Source organism: Chlamydotis macqueenii, chromosome 8, assembly GCF_036417535.1.
Source record: "Chlamydotis macqueenii isolate bChlMac1 chromosome 8, bChlMac1.mat, whole genome shotgun sequence".
Lineage (NCBI taxonomy): Eukaryota > Metazoa > Chordata > Aves > Otidiformes > Otididae > Chlamydotis > Chlamydotis macqueenii.
The window spans coordinates 14218599-14239734 of record NC_141563.1 but is presented as its reverse complement, the minus strand read 5'-3'; the positions used below and the strand labels follow the sequence as shown (position 1 = coordinate 14239734).

The 21136-nt window shown below is 42.0% G+C and overlaps 1 protein-coding gene across 1 annotated transcript in view; it reads left to right on the top strand.

Annotated features, from left to right (window-relative positions):
• Positions 1–10800: 10800 nt before the first annotated feature.
• Positions 10801–21136, top strand: part of KIFAP3 (kinesin associated protein 3) — a 71013-nt gene continuing 60677 nt past the window's right edge. Inside the window, exons 1-6 of the mRNA XM_086753878.1 lie at positions 10801–10922; positions 15660–15791; positions 17042–17196; positions 18384–18439; positions 18938–19079; positions 20655–20754. Of these exons, the coding sequence (XP_086610004.1) occupies positions 10891–10922; positions 15660–15791; positions 17042–17196; positions 18384–18439; positions 18938–19079; positions 20655–20754 (617 nt within the window). The 5' untranslated portion in view covers positions 10801–10890. The remainder of the gene's footprint in view (positions 10923–15659; positions 15792–17041; positions 17197–18383; positions 18440–18937; positions 19080–20654; positions 20755–21136) is intronic.

Genomic DNA, 21136 nt, shown 5'->3' with positions numbered 1-21136 from the left:
AGAGGGGATAGTGGTTTGGTGAGCCAGGATAAAGAGGATCTTGCACACTCAGGAAACAACACAAAAAGCAATACAGAAAAGCCTGTGGGAGAACTGGGCAAGTGGGAGATAAGTTAGTCCTAATGTCTTTCAGCTCTGGCATGCAACTGCCAGAAATGCTTTGGAAAAAGTCTCTCAAGGCTTTATTTTCAATTCCAAAGCAAAAGAAAGATGGCAACCCACACCATCAAAGCTCCTTCTGCACACAACACTGCCAGAAAAACATGCCTTTCCACTTCCTCTCAGCTGGATCCTTCCTAACTAAGGCATATGACTGACCCATCTGCTCAGACCAAAAAGCATCCTGCCCAGTTATCTTCTGTCTGACAGCAAACGGCAGCAATACCTAGGGAAACATTCTAAACTCATTAGCTATAGAATGTGCTTTAGCTGGTTCTTAGCACTTACATGCTGCTCCTGCACCGAGCCAAGTATTTTCCTGAACTCTCAGAAGGCCCAGGCATGAAGCTCCCCATCCTGGGCACACCAGGGCATACACGAGTGATATGATATGAGAGTGGTGATGCCAGGAGGGGACAGCTTTTCTCCGAGGTGTGAACATCATGACAAAACAGAAACTCCAATTTGAAGAAGTAGAGAGTGCAATGGATAATAACAGATCTGTAGAAAGCAGTGATGTGGGCAGACCTTTGGTTAGGAAGATCATTTAATCTTCTGCAATATGCCTCTCTTATTAGAGAGGCTGAGCCGTAAAGATCCAGGCCTTCAGATCTGGAGCTCTATGGAGCCCTCCCTGCTGTTGGCTAGGATGGCAAACATCAGATTGGCATTTCCTTGATCTGGTACAGCACATTTCACAGCAGTGCTGGAGAACATCCTTTTTGTTAGGACAGTTTAAACTGGAAAATGTGTTGCACTGTGAGCCACAGAGCAACATGATACTTTCTTTTACCTGAAGTAAGCCCCATGCCTCCTCTCACTTGCACCTATCATGAAAGATCCACCCTGGACAAGAAACTGCCTGTGCTGTGGCCAGTCTGGAGCTGCTCTGGGACAGCTTGGCCAGCCTGTTCATCTGTGCTGTCTGTCTGGCTAGTGTGCACAGAGTGACTGATCCCTTGCTGCTGCCAAAGAGCTGAACTCTGCTTAACTCCCTCAGTGCAGTCCCTATCATGGGTGTCTCTCATCTACCTGGCAGCGAGAGCACACAAACCTCTAGCAACTTAATTAACTTTCAAACTCTGTGCACATCTTTCAGTGATGATTGCACTTGGCCAATATGTTATGAAGTTAGTAGAGGGAGGAAGAAGACACTTGATAGGTAGGTAAGGCAAGATAAAACTAATTTCCTGAGGAAGCCAAAGTAAAGCAAGCTGAAAGGAAAAAAAAGAAAAGTTGACTGTAGGGAACAAATCTGACAAATTACCTTGAAAGGCCTCTTGCACCTTTAGCTCCTGAGAAGGAATTGTCTGGCAGAAGCTGAGTGTGGGTGTGTGCACACCAGGGAAATTAGAGGGGGTCAGAAGCTGGCTGTCTAAGCAACATTTTTAGTGGATCAGTAAAAGTATCACAAGTATGCTACCCTCTACATTTCAGATACAGTGTATCTGTGACATTGCTGGCTTGAATAGTCTTCAACCTTAACCTGTCTCTGAGTCATACGGAGTTTCACACCACCAGGAACCGTGCAATTAAATCCTGTACATGCCTTGCAACAGTAAACTCAGGTTCTGGAAAACTAAGTGTTAAGTATGAAGGGGCAAGAAAACTAGAATACGCCTAACTCCTGGACAGCATAAACACACAGGAACATGGATTGCAGAGACTATAAACACACCTCTTCTTGTGAAATATTGCTCTTACACAGAGGAGTGGCTCAAAATTTGCAAAAAACACCTTTGTTCAGAATTGAAAATAGAAACTTAAATGATCAAGACTGGAAACTATTTGCTTTGCATGAACACTTTCTATCTGAGCGCTCAGACTAGAACCATTCAAAAGCCAAAAGTGCACTGTCCTTTGGAACCAAAAAATAATCAAGACATAAGAAGTTCGAGATGGTTAAAAGTTTCCTCCAGAGACTGGGGATTAGAAGTCTGGGCAAGTAGCAGAGGAGGAAAAAAAAAAGAGTAAAATAAAAGAAGAAAATCTTAAGTGACCTGACAAGGGAAACTTAAATCTTATTTTAAGGGGTTAGGTTGTACTAAAGCTTGAAAAATTAAATCCACAGCTGTCTCCAGAGAACTATATCTCACTAAGAAAGCTTCAAGTAAGTTTATCATGTATCCAACACCTAGACATTGGACCTCAGGGACCACTAGGATAATATTTCCTCTGGATTAGCAGGAAAGCTAGCAAGTGACATTTGTATGAGGCTAACTTTTAAGTTTAAGGGGTTTTCTTATTATAAAATGATAAATGAAGAATGAGCATACTGGCAAGGGAAGTTCTTGCAGTTTGTAAATCTAACACATCCCCACTATTTCTTTAAAAATGTGCTGTTATCTCCTAAATTAGTTTTATTTGGTGACATCAGTAATTTGATGTTTTTACGTCTATCATCTTCCCAGTGAGGATCAACATGTTCTTTATAAGCAATATTTTTAATCTCATAATCCCCTTTACGAGGAATGCTTTTAATTTCAGAGACCATGAGCACTGGCATCAAGACAATATAACATATATGAAAAAAATTCAAGAATGAAACTATAGGAAACACAGGATGGATCTGGCACAATTACAGTGCTTTCCTTCTTCTGGGATTCTTCACTACTAGCCAATAAAGCCCAGGATATGTTGGAATGCTATTAATTAACTCACCTCGCTGTGCCTTGCCATGACAACTGATATGCCCCCGGGTTCCAGGGAAATCCTACGATTCATATGAGATGCAATACTTCGCCGGAGCTGGGTGAACTAAGGACAACTTTAATATGTTAAGTTTGAAATCTGAAATCCAACAGCGAATTGAGTTTTGTACAGAAGGCACAAAATAAAACTCAGACATCTATACAAATGCCAATGTTGGATTTTTGTAGTACAGAGCACTTTTTATTTATGTATTTTGCACTTTCTGTGTCTCTCTAAAACATACTGGTGTGAGGAACAGACCACAGGCACAGGTCCCCACAGCAAAATGCCAACAGTCTCTGGATGGGCTACAGTAATCCAGCATTATCCCCTTCTGCCCACAAAGCACATCAGTAACAATTGTGTTTTCCCGTTCTATGGAAAATCAGGAGTTACACACCGATGTGCTACTCTGTGCCTGTACAGATCCATATGTAGGAGGTGTAATGAAGAGAAGGCATACATAGCCAAATTAAATGGGGAAAGTGAAATCAGGGGAATTACCTAAACAGCTTACAGATGGTAACTAAATTAGTTGAAAGCTGAAGGATTGTTTTTTCAACACACAGCTCAACAGCATTGTAAAACTTCCATTACTGTAACCCAGAAGCTCATGAGAAATAGTAATTACCAGAGCTGAGCTCCTGGGCTCTCGTATTTTTTTACCCACAGGCCAGCCAGACCAGCCTCCAATCCTTCCTTCCCCCAGTGCTTTCCAAACTCCTGCAAAAGTACAGCTGGGAAGGGAAGAAATATTCTTCACCCCACATTCCCTTCTACCTCTCTGGTCTCCTGTTGCCCCTCATACACCTTGTTTTGAACACCATCACCTTCCTCTTCTGACACAGTCTCTTCCAGGTGCCCTGTATACTCTCCTGCCATTCCTTCACTGTGCTTCACAGCCAGCAATCCCTCTGGCTGTTTCTGTGCTGAGGAACCTAGGACAGCACCTGGAATGCACACTGCTTCAGAGCTTATGCTTCCTGCAAGTCACGTCTACTCTAGTCACAGGCATTTTGGGAAACTCCTCAAGAAAAGGTATCTTGTCTGATATCACTCCACCCAGAACTGATGGCCTAGGTGGAGTACAAGGTGGGGTTTAGGCAGCAAGCAAGTGCAGTCTTAAGGCTTTCCTAATTGTGAGGGAAACGCAGCCACAGCCCCCATGATGAACCTTCACTCTCTGCATCCTGCTGTCATTGGCTCCCCTTGTTATTGGTTCCCAGCTGATTGTCACATAAATCACATTTTTTCTTACAACTGTCTCTGCTGTTTACATTCTTCCAGTTTCCACCCCAGCCATTTTGCCACAGATGGTTCTGGGAAGACCAAGTAGGGTGAAGGGGCAAGAGCACAAAATCAAACAGTAGTACAGCATCTACTTGGGCTCCTGATGGGTCTAAAACTGACTCATCATCTCCCCTACCCAGTGAACTACTTCCTCCATTATTATCAACTATGATGTAAATAAAACAAATTAGTGTAAGAACAGAAGCCATGAAAGAACTTATTGTATACTCATCATCCACATTCTTTTTCTTAGATTTAAAACCAGGAGTGACTTCCACGACTATCTAGTCGCCCTTCAGTACAATATACACCAAAGACTCCCATCTGGTGATCCCTGCATCAAGACCAGCCTTATCACTGCCAAACAGAAGGACTACTTCATCCCCATAAACAATAGGAAGTCATCCTTTTTACCTATTCAGCACTGGAAAGACTTCAGCTGAAGTACTGTACCCAGGTTTGCGCACGGCTCTTCAAGAAAAACATAGGCTGACTGAGTAGCTTTGCTACAAAAAAGCAATGGTTTTCTTGCAATAACAGTGTTTCAGTCCTGGAATAGGTTGCCCAGGAAGACTACCATGTACATTACTGAGGATGATATTAGTAACAGAAATAATATGGGTACAAATTATTTGGCTTGGGGCAGGGGCATAGATTGAAAGAGGTTGCTTCAGCACAATTTGCTATGAACCTATGAGTCTGCTTAAGCTGGAGCATTTGTTTCACAAAGGCATTTACTTCTGACGTAAAGACTGGTAATAATGGGGAAGCATCCGGTCATAAATCCTAAGGTAACTTATTCCTGGTTAAGTGCTATCCCACTAAAATCTTATGCTTGATTTCAGGTCTGAATTGTTCTAGCTTAAATGCTTCTCCTTGTGCTTCCACTCTGCTATGCTTCTCACGTGCTTTGGTTCAAATTAAGTGGAAACAAATACACAAATGCTGCTATCTGCAAAGGGACAGGATTTGCCCTGATATGAAAAACAAGGCTAGTGTTGTTCAAGATAGTTCAAAAACTTAAAAAATATTTTGGCTGTAAAGTGGTGTGCAAAATCTTCACTTTTTCTAAGGAAACAGCCATTGTTTGAGATATTTATAATAAATTGCTGGAAAAGGAAATTTCCCTTTTGAATCTGTTTGAAATGAGTAATTTGCCTGAAGTCAGATGTCACCTGAGCAATACCACTTCAGCTGAGGTACTCATTCCCTACTCTTCCTTTGCTTTTTTTGACAAAAACTGGAAAAAATGACAACTATTTTTGAGCAAAGTAGAAAGAATTTGATGATCACATGCAAAATCCTTCTTTTCCGGAGGGAAGGGATGGGGAAAAGGGAGAATTCCTGATTTATGATCAAATACAGACTTGTTCAAGTGTAAAGGAGATGCCTTCTTGAAAACACTTAAGCTGGCGCTTAATTTTATTACTGTGGCAAAATTAAGCATGTGCTTGAGTGGTTGCAGAGTCAGAACCATAAAATGTCATAGCCTTTATAGCTATGAGTCTGCTTTCTACCTGCTGCATCTAATAAACATTAAAAGGTGAAATTCTGTCCCCATCGAGGTCAATGGTAAAACTCTCATTGACTTCAGCAGAACCAGGATTTTGCACAAGAAATCTCCATCATTGTCACTGGGGCCCACAAGGTGCTATTAGCAGAGAGAGGCCATCTACTCACTCTTGTATGGAAGCTTTTATATTTTGTGTTTCTATGTTTTCCTTAATCCAATTAAAATTAACCCAAACTGAAAGGATATCATTGGCTCTTTGGATAGGGATATTGCATTTCATGTAGTTTGTCAGAAAATAAGCAGATACACAAATTCTAGTGAACCATAGACACCGAACGTACACACACAGAACATACTGATGTGTAGATGTGGCACTTAAGGACACGGTTTATTGGTGGACTTGGCAGTGTTAGGTTTACGGTTGGGCTTGATGATCTTAAAGGTGTTTTCCAACCTAAATGATCCCATGGTTCTATGAAAACACACAACATGCTGTTCTGTGTTCCTCACAGCAAAATTCACTCCTAAAAGGTTGATTCCTTAAGGAAAAAAAAAAAGTAATGTAGCACCATTATGGTACATTTTATATCTTCCAACACTTCTTAGATCAGCCTTGCTTAGGACATGAGTAAACTGGTATTTTTTTCCGTAAGTGTCAACCCTCAAATCTCCAGTCAGGCACTGAAAGTCTACGTAGATGGTTGCTTTGCCACATCACGAGCTGCAGCTGAGCCTGGGTACCCTATTCCTGCCTTGCAGGCTTGCACAGGCCTGCACACGCAGAGTTCATAACACTCCAGCTGCTGAGGAGCACTGAGGCACAAGATGACAGAGGTCAGTCTACCACCAGCTGGATATACTCACTCAGCCAAGTGAACAAGCACACAAGGCCATCAAACAAGATCACTTTCATGGAAGTGAGCAATTCTGAACTGAATAAGCCAAGGAAAAAAACAGTATACCCGTTGCTCTATAGTGTCTACTTAAAAGAAAACTCTGCTTCTCTATGAAGAGGTCTGCTTCTTTTCACATCTTTAAGTTTTTCTTTCTGCGTCTGAAACAATGAAAACATACAGCTAATCTTCTTCACTGGTTTAAAGGAACCGCAAATTGATTCATTTACATAAGTCAATGTTGAATCAGGTATATTATAAAACACAAATCAAGCTCTCCATAGAGACTCCTGTTTTCATTTTTGCGAAGTCTTATGTTCAAGGATAACAAGAGCACCCAGTGTTTACCAGCATGATCATGTGTCATATTGAAAACGCCCTTCTCTTGTGCAGATGTCCCTGCCAGTGCTGATCAAAAAGGCATTCAAGAATCACCTTGATCTGTGTCCCAAGATGAATTTCATCCAGAAGAGTTAAGCCAGACTTTCCCTTTGCATATCAGATTTTGCTTTGCCTCGTCTCACTTCTTCCTTCCAATATAAACTTTCAAGCTCAGAGTTTATTACCTCCATACCTCAACTATTTACTTTGTGACAGCACATGAGAACAACATCATCTCCATCCCCCACTGAGCAATATAATCTAATCGCTTAAAATGTTCCTCTGCAAGTCATCCTTTCTGATTGCTGTACTTTATTTTATCTAATAAAAGGCCCTAAGGAGTTTTACACATAGTCTACTTTTACAAGGTCTAGGAATACCTCCCGTATTCACTATTTTTCCCTTGATATCCAACGATATTCTTTTTTCCTGAGAGCAAGATGTGATCTTCAATGGAGAGATTACAAATCTCACGGCTGCTGTGGCTTCTTAATTCCGCAAGACAGAAATTAATCTATTACATTTTAACAATTCCATTTGCTATAGAAAAGCAATACTGGTTATTTTGTTTGACTTTTTTTCATAATGATGTAAAAAAATCTGTGTAGGATTCAATGAAACTTTGAAGAAACCAGACCCCAAGGCATTTTTGACATGCAGTCTCGTGGTTATATACAAAGGCCCATATAAAACTCAGAATGGAAACATCTTTTTTGACTTCAAAATCAGGCTCAGTATCACTGCTTTTCAGTCATAATCCATTAGTTTTATACTAAGACAATAAACAAGAAGAAATAAAACTAAGTTACCATGAGACATTATGGTGAATGTTGCTCCAGTGTCACAGACTGCATGCTGTCTATCTGGTTAAGATGATCTGGCCAGATGTTGAGAAAAAAAAAAGAATTTCAACTTTTTGCATAAAAGCATGCTTCCTCAATGACATTAAAAATGATTTTCACTTTTTAAACGCAAACAAAGAACAAAAATGTTGTTCATTTCTTCATCTACACTTACCCTACAAAAATGTTGTTGTCTATTTCTTCTACACTTATTCTACGATACATTTAACCTGACAACACTCCACAGTTCTGTCTTTCCTCTTGTTCTGTTTATACACCTGCTTCACTTCTCTCACCTAAATTCTCTTCATACAACTTGCTCCATGATTCTTTCCTGATTCTCCTTTCCTCTGCAACTCCCATGCTCTTTTCCACCCTTCTTTATATTACTTCACTAAAAAAAAATCCCTTCTTCTACCTGACTCTAGAACAGTATTTCTTACAACTGTTCTAAGAAAAAAACCAAAACCCCAAACCACCCAAGCAATACAAAAAAGGAGAAACCTACAAATACTGCACATTCCAGCTTATCTTTGCAACTCCATCACCCTTCTCCCTCAAATACCACTCCTTCTCCTTGTGTAAGCTTCTAACACGTAGGTGAGGGAAATCTCCAGGGTCTTATGGCAATGCTATAAACTCCATCACACTATAACAAAAGGGATATAAGAAATTGATCTTGGTGCTGCTTGTGGCTCAGTCGCTACTAAGCTGAAGTATTTCCATTTGGACTCTGTCAGGCTGAGACAGGCTCTGCTCTCCTTTCAGGCTCCTTTCAGCCAATTTTAGCCCAAACATCGTGGCACGCTTAACTGCAAAAAATGTTCCTTGTCTCATATTTTTCACATCTCACATTCTTTTGTATCATTCTCATCTTGTAATCTTTGACCTACTTTTTCATAGGTGTCTACAACTATTCTCCACTGTAGGCATATGTAACCAAATTAAAAAAAGAAATTCTCAGTGAAATAGATGGAGGTTGTCAGGTACTTAGTACTCAGGAAATATCAGACTATTTAATTACATGACTTCAGCGTTTAACATTTGGCTCATGTTTATCTGAAGAGCTGCTGAAATCACTGAAGAACCATTTCTCTGATCAGGTAGTCACATATACACTTTTCTTTATGACAGTCATTAACAGAAAATATTACTGTGAAAAAAAAATAGAACAACTTGTATGTTCTAGCAAAGTTTCATAAATTCATTGCTCTAAGGCAGCACTTTATATTTCACAGGGTACTTTCTTTTTCCATTTTCTGTTAAAACAAAGGCAGAGCACAGTATGGATACCCTAAAATATTTTTTGCTGCTCTTTTACAGATAATGAAAATATAAAAATTTTTAGTGTTTAGTAGAATCAGGAGACATTAAGTATCTATTCTCCATTTTTTTTTTTGCCACAATAAAACCAGAAGCTTAGGTACCTGACTATTATTTATTTCTGTATTACCCCTATGACTCTGGGTAGACAGCCATTTCAGTTGTATGTAATGGAGCTGCAATTCAGGAAAGAGCACTTCAGAAAACAACACATGCATGGATCTGCCCTGCATCTTATTATATGCAACTGCTGTTAGTTGCTGCAGTGGTATTGTCCTTTTGTTCTGAAACCCAAACAACAACCCACACTCCTCAAATAACTCTTGAAATAAATAATCTCTGCAAATCTCACATAACACTTGTACTGAATTTTACAAAACCAAGTGAAATGAAAATCCTATTTTGAGAAAGTATAGAGAGTTCAAAAAGCTAACAAGACACTGCTGCCTCTAGTTCTATGTGTTAGCCATTTACTTTCTAACCTGATGAACAGTTGGACCCTTAGGCAGCTGGGGATGGGCCTGGTTTACCTCTGCCACGGATATTAAAACAAATAACTCGGAGGATTCTCCTTTTGGGACTGGATGCTGCTCTGATACCAACCTTAGTTAAACTACAGTCCATTAGGATGGTTTCTGACACCTCTTGGATATGATGTCATCTGGTTACTCTTTAGAATGGCTGGGAAACAATGTAAAGTAACAGAGGATTCAGGTGCTGGCTGTATGATACGACATATGCCAATACAATTTTGGATTTCCAGCCACCGAGCCGAGGCTGGAGCTACAGCAGTACCGCCCCCATCTTTCCTGTGTGCCAGCGGATGAACAATGATGCTGACCCATAAGGAGGTTTGTATTTCAAAACATCTTGCTGGCCAAGGCCACCGTAAGACTAGACTTAGCTAAACGGTGGTGCTGAGAAAAGGCGACCGCTCAGACAGCCATAATGGGGGAGGACACAACAGCCCCTCTTCAATTCTCCCCTAAATACTGCAAAAAGGAGCATGAAGTCCCTTTATTCCTTCTACTTGCAGCTTCCTGAAGTACCACTTATGAAACAGGTGGCTCTCTCTGCAAGGGCAGGACTGTTTCTTGACTGCCCCAGGCCTCAAGGAACCATGGCCAAGCCCTACCTGGACCCTCACTTTTCCTCAGCACCATTAATTTTGGTGGAGGACCAGCCTCGCCCGGCCTGCCCTGCACGGCGCCTGCAGGCCACCTGTCTCACTGTCCTTCCTGCGAAGCAGTGGGCAAACCCTGAGGGAACAGGGAAGGTTGATAACGGCCCCGCAGAGGGGGCCGAGGCCTGTGGGGCTGCCCCGGCCCTCAGGGGTGTCAGCTGCGCCCTAGGCGCAGGAAGCTTACCTAGCACGGCGGGGGTAGGCCGTTGCCCGGCCATTGCACTCTGAGGGGACACTGGGGGCCCTGGCACGGCACGGCACGGCACGGCACGGCACGGCACCTCCACGGGTGCCAGCGCGGCGCAGAAGCCGCCTCTCTCCCCGGGGCAGGCCGGGTCCTGCGGGGCAGCGCCTCCGCACGCCTGCAGGGGGCGCCCCGCCTCGCCCGGCCCGGCCTGGCCCGGCCCCGCCCCGCCGCGCGCAGCCGGCACCCGGCGCAGGCGAGCTGCGAGGAGGGTGCGCGTAGTACGCATGCGCGGCCGCCGCCGAGGCAGGGGAGCGACGGCAGCGGCGGCCGCGCATGCGCACTCCGAGCCCGCGGGGCGGGGCTGGCGCTCACCCTGGTAACAGGGCCGCTGCGGGGCCGCACCCTGCCGGGGCCTCCCCCCCGCCGCCATGCAGGGCGAGGACGCCCGGTACCTCAAAAGGTAACCGGGGAGGCCGTCCGGGGTGCGGGGCGGGGAGGCGCGGCAGGTTGTGATGGGGGGTGGAAAGGGAGCTGGGGCGCTGTGGGGTCTGCGAGGTTGTGGGGCGGGAGGCTGAGGCGTTGCATGCTGTGGTGAGGGGTGGGGGGGAGGTAATGGGGTGGGGGAGCGTAAGGGAGCTGCGGGGCTGAGTGGTAAATTGTGGGGTGAGTGGGTAAGGAGGGGTCGTAGGGAGGTGATGGGGTGCGGGGCTGGGATGTTGCAGGTTGTGGTGGGGGCTGGACGGGAGGTTGTAGGTGGGGAGATGAGAATGGAGAGTGTTTTGAGTGGGGGGGATCGTGGGGCGGGTGGAGGGATTGGGCTGGAGGAGTGGCTGCTCTGGGAAATGGCTGGAGGTTGTGGTATGGGGTGGAAGATGAATGGGAAGCTTTGGGGTGAGTGGTTTGGGAATGGGAGATAGATTTGTTTGCGGCAGGCTGAGGGGTGGCTGCCCAGTCTGGTGGGCAGGAGGCTTGGATGGGGAGTGGGAGGCTGGGACGGGGATGAGTGAAGGTTATAAGGAGGGTTTAGGGTAGGCTGAGAGATCGGATGGGTGATGTACTGGTGGTAACTGGCTGGGGAAAGGTGATAGCTTGGAGGGATGCACTGGTTTGGAGATGGCTGTGGTGGCATTTTATAGTGTATGTTTGGGATGAAGCACTGAGGTGGCAGCTAGTGGAGAGGAGAACAGATGCTGTTACAAGATGAGGGTTGTGTGAGTATTAGGGGTTGGGATGGGGCAAGTGGTTGCTTTGGGGAACAGCCAGGCTGGGGCCTGGAGAGGGGATATTAGGCAGTAAAGGCACGTTCAGGGTCCAGCGGGGAGAGATGAACTGGTTTGGAGGAGATGTTAGAGCATGGCATGGCAGATTAGGGGGAACAGGTAATAAGGTGGAATGAGTTGAATGTTTTGGGAGTTGGAGTGGGCCTGAGAGGTAACCATGGTGTATAAAGTGAGTGATCTGGGTTTGATGTTAAAGATGTGATGAATGAATGGTGCCTTTATCTGTCTGTTTGGCAGTGAGACCAGTCAGCCTAATGAATAGGGTCTGAGTAAGCAACTATTGGATCTCTGTCAGTTGTTTCAGACCAAAAGTCCTAGCAATCCCAAAAGATGTCAGGCCATCAAGGCCTCTGTTAAGATATGATAGGTGAACAGTGTCACTTTCTGCTACCATGCAGGTGATTTTATCTGTCACATCTTGAATCCTGTGGAGTTTCTGGTCTTTATCTTTTTTTAAACTTCCTTTATAGTTATTAGGATTTTGCAGAACTTGCTGTTTAGGCTGTCTGGGTTTTTCTTTTTTTTTTTTTTTTTCTTTTTTTTTTTCTTTTCCTCTTCTCATATGCCACATATTAAGACTCATAATCAGAAACAGTGGAAAAAACCCTCTGGATAATCTCTGAACATTAGTTCTGTCATATAAATATGATAACAGGTAAAAATAAAATAAAATTAATTAATTAAATAGATAGCTGTAAATTTAGAGCAGTGTCTATTTTTAGCCTTGCATGTTCTGTTTTCTGCTATCAGAGATGATTTTGGAGGAATCTTCTTTATTTTGTACTCGTCACTGTGACAAGCATAGTTTTTTCTCTTTTTAGGGAGCACACACCGAAAAACATCCGCTGTGCTGTTTAACGTGACTGGGCTTGTGTGCAAGTCTGGTACTCCTTTGATCCCTGTTTCCCTTTGTCATACTCCATGAGCAGTCTCCCTCCCACCAAGTCTGACTTGCTAGGATTTATTACTGAATTTTCAGCCTTATCCACGTGTGCAATTTGTGCCACTTGTAATTATCATAGTTTGGTTTTGCGTTTTCCCCCGAAGGAATTAGTTAATAAAGGGAATTCATGTGCCAGCTTTGGTTATGTGAGCTCAGCTGGCACAGCTTTTGTCTGTAAGAAAGACCTTCCTCTTTTAAACCTTTGATAGAGCAGGATTCTTGTTGACGAAGCAGGCAGTGAAGTGAAAGGACCGGGCTGATGTGTGTGTGAGCTCCATTGTGCACTGCTGCTTATACCAGTTATAAGAATGTGTATCTTTAAATGTTTTATGAAGTGACTAGATGCATACAAAATCAGTAAAGTAGATATTTGTTGATTTGAGGAGAGGAGGGGGGATTTTTCCTCTAAATACTTTTTTTTTTTTTGTGATGCTGGCAATCTGAATGCGAACAGAAACCAACTTCAGTGGCTGGGTAGTGCATTTTAGTGTAGGTCTTCAAGCAGTTCACAAAGTAAGATTTTTTCAGAGAGGGAACTTGAACGTGAATTGATTTGTGACTCCGTTAGCTAGGAAGGAGCTCAAGTAGTGAGGGTGGTTATAATTGTGAGAGGGCAGAAAATCTCTGCAGCTGTAACTTCTTCAGCTTACCCATCTGTCCCTCTTAAGGTAAAAATTAAATATGGGGAATGCTAAAGCTATTTAAGCAGTCTTAGGCTGAGGATTTACTAGTTGCTAAGCTCGTCAGTAGTTTACTGCTGTCGAAAGGAGGAGGTCTCACTCCTTCCTCTTTATCCCTGCTCGTAGATAGGAAGTGTTATTTCCTTTCTGTAGAGCACTTTAATTCCATAACACACTGAAAAACTTCCCTGCTCAAAACATGAAGTTTTCTGTTGGATTGCTGGAAGAGGCTGTGTGAAAGGGTTTGACGAGCCCTCATGCTGAACCAAGGTAACTGCCAGGAACAGAGAAAACATGGGAAGATCTGATCTTTTTGGCAGTGATGAGCTGTTAGTTCAGCTTGGTTCTTGTAAAACTATACCCAGCTCTGTCAGGCCACTTGTCCTCCATGCATCCTTTTCTTTATATCTGTAAATATTACCAAGCTGTCACTTAACAGAGGTTTGACTTGTCAGGAGGAACTTTTGCAGTTGGGATCTCCTGGCAGATTGAAATATGGGGGAAATATATTTGAAGGTGAGGAGTGAGAGCTAGTGCCTTTTGAAATAGGTTTGCTGTAAGCTTTCTGCCCAGCAAGGCTGGACCTTGTGAGAACAGGCTGTAATGAAGCATCTGCTTTAAAGTACTGTTAGAGGAAAAAACACAAGTCTCTTCAAAAACCCTTAAGAAATAGAAGGAGTTCTACTTCAGTCTTATCAAGGAAGATGTTGCTCTTTAACAGTGAGCTGTATTTGTTTGCTCTGTAGCTTTATGGCTTTGTAAGGCTTGTAGTTGAACTACACTCTTCATTTCCCACAGCAGACCTTTCTGTGGTTTGTGGAGTTTTTTAACCAGCTGTATCTCAGGAAAAAGGTATTTTTTTTCGGGTATATTCTGCAGAAGGGAAAGCAGCCACCATAGTAGCTGGGTAGATGTAGGCACACATTTTGAATTTTTTTGAAGAGAGTGGTTACACCAAAGGCTGTGTCTGGATTTGCTAACATTTCCAGCTCTGTGAGGCTGGAGTAGTTTTCCCTGGTCGAGCTGACCCAATGGTATAGCTAGCTGCTATCTTATTTATGCTAATACAACTGGTGAAACCACCTGTAAATCTGTTTATTGACATGATCTGTCTAAAAAAACCCAACCAACCAACCAAACAAAAACAAACAAACAAAACAAAAAAAAAACCCCAAACAACCAACAAACAATACCCAAACAAAACCCCAAAACAAACAAACAAAAAACCCACACATACATACACAAAGACCCAAACCCACATTAGGGAGTTGTTTTTAATCTGCAGTGTTTTAGGAGCCTGGTTTAGGGTGTGGCTGTACATACTCTGTTGGCAGTACCAAGGGGAAAACGGGCAAGTGTCAGTTTTACCACCAAAGACAGAAGTGTGTAACTATATTCTCTGGTTCTCTGGATGTGGTTCTGCCATTGCTTGGAAACAGAAATGAGATGTAGCTTCATGGTCTTTTATCCATGGCGTATCCTCATGGCCCTTGTATTTCTGTGTGGACATGGAGTTGCTGGCAAAAAGGAGGAGAGAGCAGGACAGACCCTTTTGGCTGTGACATATGCAGAGTGCTTTCCTGGAGAATGTTTTTCCAAAATATCTGTAGCTGTAGTAAAGCGGATAGACAGGCTTGATTTATACCTGTTGATGGCAGCTGTTGATCTGGTAATCCCCTGAGCCTGGCAACAGACACAGTGAGGTGAAGAACAGTAGCAAAGAGGTTTGTGCTTCAGGAGAGAGTAGTTAATTTGAAATTCAAATTATTTGTAATTAATTCTTGGTAGATTTTTAACTGTTAAATATTAACTGTGGCTAAACCACCACAATCCAGAAGAGTCTTTGAGGAAAAATTTCCATTTGTAAATTACTGCACTAGATCAATGCCATTTGTAGAAGATTTCTCAATACTGACAATATAACAGTGAATCAACTGGGAAATTTCACCTTCTCTGTGAAATGCATCTTTTTATTGATTGTAGTTCCTTAAGAGAGCTGTGAGACTTAGAAATCAAAGATTTATCCTGTTTCTTCCTTACTGGACTTCTGTGATAAAGGCTTTGACCAATGGCTTGGGTGTTTCTGTATGTATTAAAGGTAATAGTCAAGGATATGCCCCTAGCACTAAGCTTTGCTACAGCTATGAGAAATGAAATATGGTGTGGAGGGAGGGCCGTGCTTGGGTTTAGGGTTTGAGTAGAACAGGAGACAGTTCATTGCTACTAATCTATGTTCTAGTATGTTTTCTGAGCTTTTCGTTTAATTTGTAATTATTATTTTTTTTTCGTGACAGGAAGGTAAAAGGAGGCAACATAGATGTGCATCCATCTGAGAAAGCCCTCATTGTCCACTATGAAGTGGAAGCAACGATTCTGGCAGAGACGGGAGACCCCATGCTGGGGGAGCGCAAGGAATGTCAGAAAATGTAAGGTCATAGCAAGTTTTGATAGCTTTTTCTGTTTTTTGTAGAGTCATAAATTCAGTAACTCAAAGCATCAACAGCCTGTAAGAAATAATATGTTCTAATCTTTATAAAACTTACTGTTAGATTAGCGGAGGGTTTAGAAGCCAGGAAATAACATGTGCCTAGGAAAGTTAACATCTAAAACACATGTTGTAAACTGCTTTTCATCCATGTACTTTAAGATGTTTTGTAAAGAAAAATGATTATTCCCATTTTATTGCTTGAGAACTTGAGGTAGAGAAAAGTGAAGTGATTGGTTCCTCCTCAAACGATGGGTAATTTTTGAGCAAGTAATATTATTGAACCTTCTGACAGCCTTATACTTTAGCTGTTGGCTCTCCTATTGTTTTGATCTGTCACCCCTGCTGTGATTTTACTACAGTATCTACATTTTAGTTCTGCTTGGTATTTTTCTTTTAAGAGCATTAAAACATTCCCCATTGGAAAAGTCCAGAGAACTATCATAACTTTAGTTTCCAGCTGCAAGTTTGGACTTTCCTAGGTTTGTTTTATCTCCGTACTGAGGTTTATTTGAAAATTCGAGCTGAAGTGGCTACCTGTGTGAGTGTATGTAAGAAGAATTGAGGAAGAAACAGAAAATCCTTAAATTGTGTCCAATTTTTGAAGATACCAGAAGTGTTCATCTATTCTCAGATGAATCAGCATAGCTTGCATCTGCAATGTAGTGGAATTAGTTTTGGATCCAACCTGTTGTTAATGCTCACAGATTTCTTACTGCTTATTGCTTGTGGACCTGGCTGCGGGTATGCCAGAGCTATGGGAGACTCCTGACACTGTATCTGCAGGCACTGCAAAAGAACATTTCAGTGTTGTCAACACCCATAGCTGTTTTTAGTTTTGGATGTTTTATGTATTCTGTACTCCTTTGCAACCCTGTGCACTTTTTTGGGTATATTGCACATAAATTACTGACTGCTGTGTTTAAGACAGGGATCCATTTGTACAGCTGCACTTAGTGTTGCTGCTTATCAGCTGATGGACAGTTAGGCTCTGTCAAATCTCTTTGAGTTACTTGCCATATGGAGTTGTAGAGAGCCACTGCTTTGACATTACCTTGAAAGCCACGGCACAAGCATTGGCGGTATTGGGATCATTTCTGCTTCAATAAATTTGTGACTGTGTAAACATAAATCAAAAGACTGAAGATAACAAAAATTTAAAAACTGAAGAGAGACCTATCTGTGTTGCAGCATTCGGCTAAAGAGTCTTAATGCAAATACAGACATTGCTTCCCTGGCTCGAAAGGTGGTTGAAGAATGCAAGCTCATTCACCCCTCCAAACTTGCAGAAGTAGAACAGCTGTTGTACTATCTACAGAATCGCAGAGATGCCTCAGCGGGAAAAGGTAAATAATACAGGAACTAAGTAACTTGGGGCTGGGGTGCTTCAGCATTGAACAACTACTGTGTGAGGTTTTTCTAGCTGAGGTCCTGACTTGTGTGATGTATGAGTTCTCTGGAGATAATGAGAGTGGGGAAGATGTATAGTTAAATCACACTTGGAGAAAAATTACAACCTGGAGCGAGATTGGAAGGAATTATCTTTTTACAACCAAAGTTTATTTATTTTGTTATTTAAACTTAGTATTGATGCTTCTTACTGGCTGCCTTGTGCTTTAGCAGGACTTGAGAGGTACAGATTCCACTATTTGGTGCAGCCTTTTCATATTGCATCTGCACTTGCAGTGAGATCAAAAGACTGTATGAGGATCTTCCTAGAAACGTCTGTCATCACCCATTGCAAGGGTAGATAGTGTTCCGAGGCTGAATTTGCACTGCCTGTCAAGCTGGAGTGAGAAGTATCAGAGTCTGACAGGCTTTGGTACAGTGTAGCAGACAGCTTGGGTTAATTCTCTCCTCTTGTCTTAAGTTGTTGGTGAACAAGTCACTGAGAACAGTAATTCTCTGCTCTGATGCCAAGGCATTTCGGTGGTCCTGTTTATGTCTTAAATTAATCTTAAACTTTCTGCTCAGGGGACAATTTTACATTTAACATCTGAATCTGCATTACCTTGTGGTTAGCAAGGTTTCTTGCAATCATGAAATAGTAAGCTTTCTTCTGAAGCTGTATTCTTATCTTAATGGGATGAGTTTAAAACAAAGGTTAATATTATTTGTATGCTTTGATTGGGACTGGTTTGGGTGGTTTACCCTCTTTTATTCTGTATTTATGTGTCTTGGTGTTTCACAAGGCAGCTTTGCCACAGTGTACAAGCAGAATCAAGGCTGCTAAGGTATCTCTCTGTGGAAGTGATTTTTGTCAGTCTGGGCTTGCACTAAGGTTGATTGCCCTCTGTCTCCCCAGCTGACTGGGCTGTAGACTGAGGAGTCAAAAAGGCACCTGAGGGTTTATTTTGCTCCCTGTGGGCTGTTCAGCTTCAGAAACCTGACATACCTTAGCTGTGTTAGTCTGGCAGGTCAGTTAGACACAAAAAGACTTTGATTTAACCAGAATGTTCAGTATAATAATATTGTTTATGTTTTTTATATGAATATGCGTAACTTAACCGCAACCTTGTCTTTTTCTTTATAGATAAGAAAGAGAAATCCAGTAAGCCAAAAGATCCACCCCCATTTGAAGGAATGGAGGTAAATATTGGTGTTAGAGAAATGCAAAACCCATTTACTACTTAAGCAAGCAGTTATATAAGGGAGAGGGGGAGAGGAAATGCTGAATTCTGGGGTTTTTTTTATTCTTGTTTTTTTAAACAAAGAACTTAGTTTGGAAATACTGCACAATGGAATAAAAATCATCTCCATAAAGGGTAAAATATTTGACTTGCATACTTCCCCCTCCCACTATAGCACGCAGCAGGACAGCAAGTGAGGTCTGGAACATCGGACAGGACAGAGAGTCATGTCTGAGCATCCTTTGTTTTTTGTAATTAAATATTCTCAGTTATCCTGGTGTTTGTTGGCAGTGATTCTGGATGTGTTGGGTTTTTTTTTCCTTGCATTTTATTTTTCCTAAGATCTTAAGTCAAAGCTGTGCACTCTTTTGTCTTGTGATTGAATAACATTGTGATTGATTGTCTTGAATTGACATCTCTCTTTCTCTGTGAAATCTCTGCTTCTGACTGCTTTTAGATTGATGAAGTTGCCAATATCAATGACATGGATGCGTACATTGAGTTGCTGTATGAGGACATTCCTGACAAAGTGCGTGGTTCTGCCCTCATCCTGCAGCTGGCTAGGAATCCTGATAATTTGGAAGAACTACTTATCAATGGTAACTTTAAAACCCAATGGTAACTTCTATTAATGTTGTGCTGATAATTTGTGGTGCTTTCTTCTCAAGAGAAAAGTAGTTCACCTTTAATTTGGGATTTTCTGTGGTTTGCTAGGCTTTGCTTCTCAATACGTAATAAGCTGGCTGTCAAAGTGCAGCTGCATCTTTCCACAAATGGATGCTTCTTAGGCTGTTCTTAGGTGGGCCTAACACAGAAATCTTCCTGGCCTCAACAGGCTTCAGCTGGTTTTTCTCATCCTAGTTATTTTGATGCTAAATTAATTTCAATTGACATTGCTGGTCGAGACAAGAGTATGTAGAGTTGTATCCTGAAGATCAGGAAACTTGCTTTGAAAACGGGATTTACGGGTTGGCATACATATAGGTGTCTAGTTTCCAAAATAGTTAATAAATTGAATGTGGATGCATCACCCAAGTATTTCATTAGCACACCATACTTTTTTTGCTTATGAATCCATTTTAAAATGTTATCAGAATGCATGATAGGATGTTCACATTGCTGTCATTTTGTGTCTGCATACATACGTGCTGTGCTGTGTGCATTTTGAGAGCTACACCAGTGTGGAATAGCCAGTGTTTGTAAATATGTATGTGTACATGTATATACATTCTCACTTCGTATTGCCCCATCTCTTCGGCGGGGGTGGGGAAGGACCTTATACTTTGTAAAGGTGTCAGACAGACAAAAGGTAAGGGCAATCCAAACCAGACCTCCAAAGTGATTGATGTCTTGTTAATTTAGTAATTTTTTTTTCCCTTCCTGCCTTTTTCTTTTAGTGAGCCCTTATACCCCCACATTCCTCCAGTAAATGATGGCGTCCATGTATAGTCTACCCATCCTGCAATGTCAGCAAGCAAGATTATTGTAGGAATTTGAATGGTAGGGGAATGCTAAGCCATCATATGATGGCTTGTTCCCTGTGTTGTTGCAAATATTCTAGTGCTTGAAATTGACAGTTGCTGCTTTTCTCATTCTGATCAGGTACCATGGTATCTGTGAAGAGGGACTAGGAGGGGGAAGTGAATGGAAAAGATAAGTGATTCAGAGAGGAAAAGTAAGCTGAAGTATGACAAGAATAAATATAAACCAAATTATTAAATAAAACAAAGTTGCTACAGGGGGAAAAATAAATAGAAAGAAGTGGATGAAAAATGATAGCTATCAAGGTGGAATGTAAAGGGGATTTGAAAGTAGATGTGGTGATGTTTTAGGTAGGGGCCACAGTGTAGTATGGAACACACAGGTGGCAGAGGCCACAAGATCCTAAGGTTAGTGGTAGTTTTAAGATGACATTAGTGTTTAGTTGCAGTTTCCTTGCATGCCACTTCTTTTTAGGGTTTGTGACTGGATGACCACCCAGAATATTCTCTATTTTAGTACTATGTCCAAACAGAACTTGTGAGCAGTGTTACATGTTGAAGTGAGATACCTCTAAAACTCTTCTGTAAGAAAACTGACAGATGTAGAATAAGGTGTATTCACATTCTGAGCCTCACAAGACAAAAGAGGGGAGGTAAAATGCTGATGCTTTTCTAAATCTTATTTCACTTCAGAAACTGCCCTGGGTGCGTTGGCTAGGGTGCTGAGGGAAGACTGGAAACAAAGCGTGGAGCTTGCTACCAATATAATTTATATTTTCTTCTGCTTTTCAAGGTGAGTGCAGAGTCCCTGTGTATAGGGACGTAAGGAACTTCTCTCTGCTTAGTGGCTTTTCATTTGTTTTCTGCGCTGCACTACAAAACCTCACTGAAACAGGAAGAAAATTTACTGAGATGGAAACACACTTGTTATAAATTACAAAATTGAGGCACAAAAAGAACCCCCACAGTGAGGCAGTGTGTAGTAGAGCTGAGAATAAACTAGTAAGGGTTCTGATCTGTAGTTTATAGGCTGAGCTGCCTCATATTTAAGTATGCCACTGTTCAGCATACCCAGCCTAGAAATAATTAAAATGGAATTTACATTGCAACTTGGTTTTAGACCTCTGTTGTATTTCTGGTGAGTAGAGGGTCCTCTGAAGCACTTACAATATGAA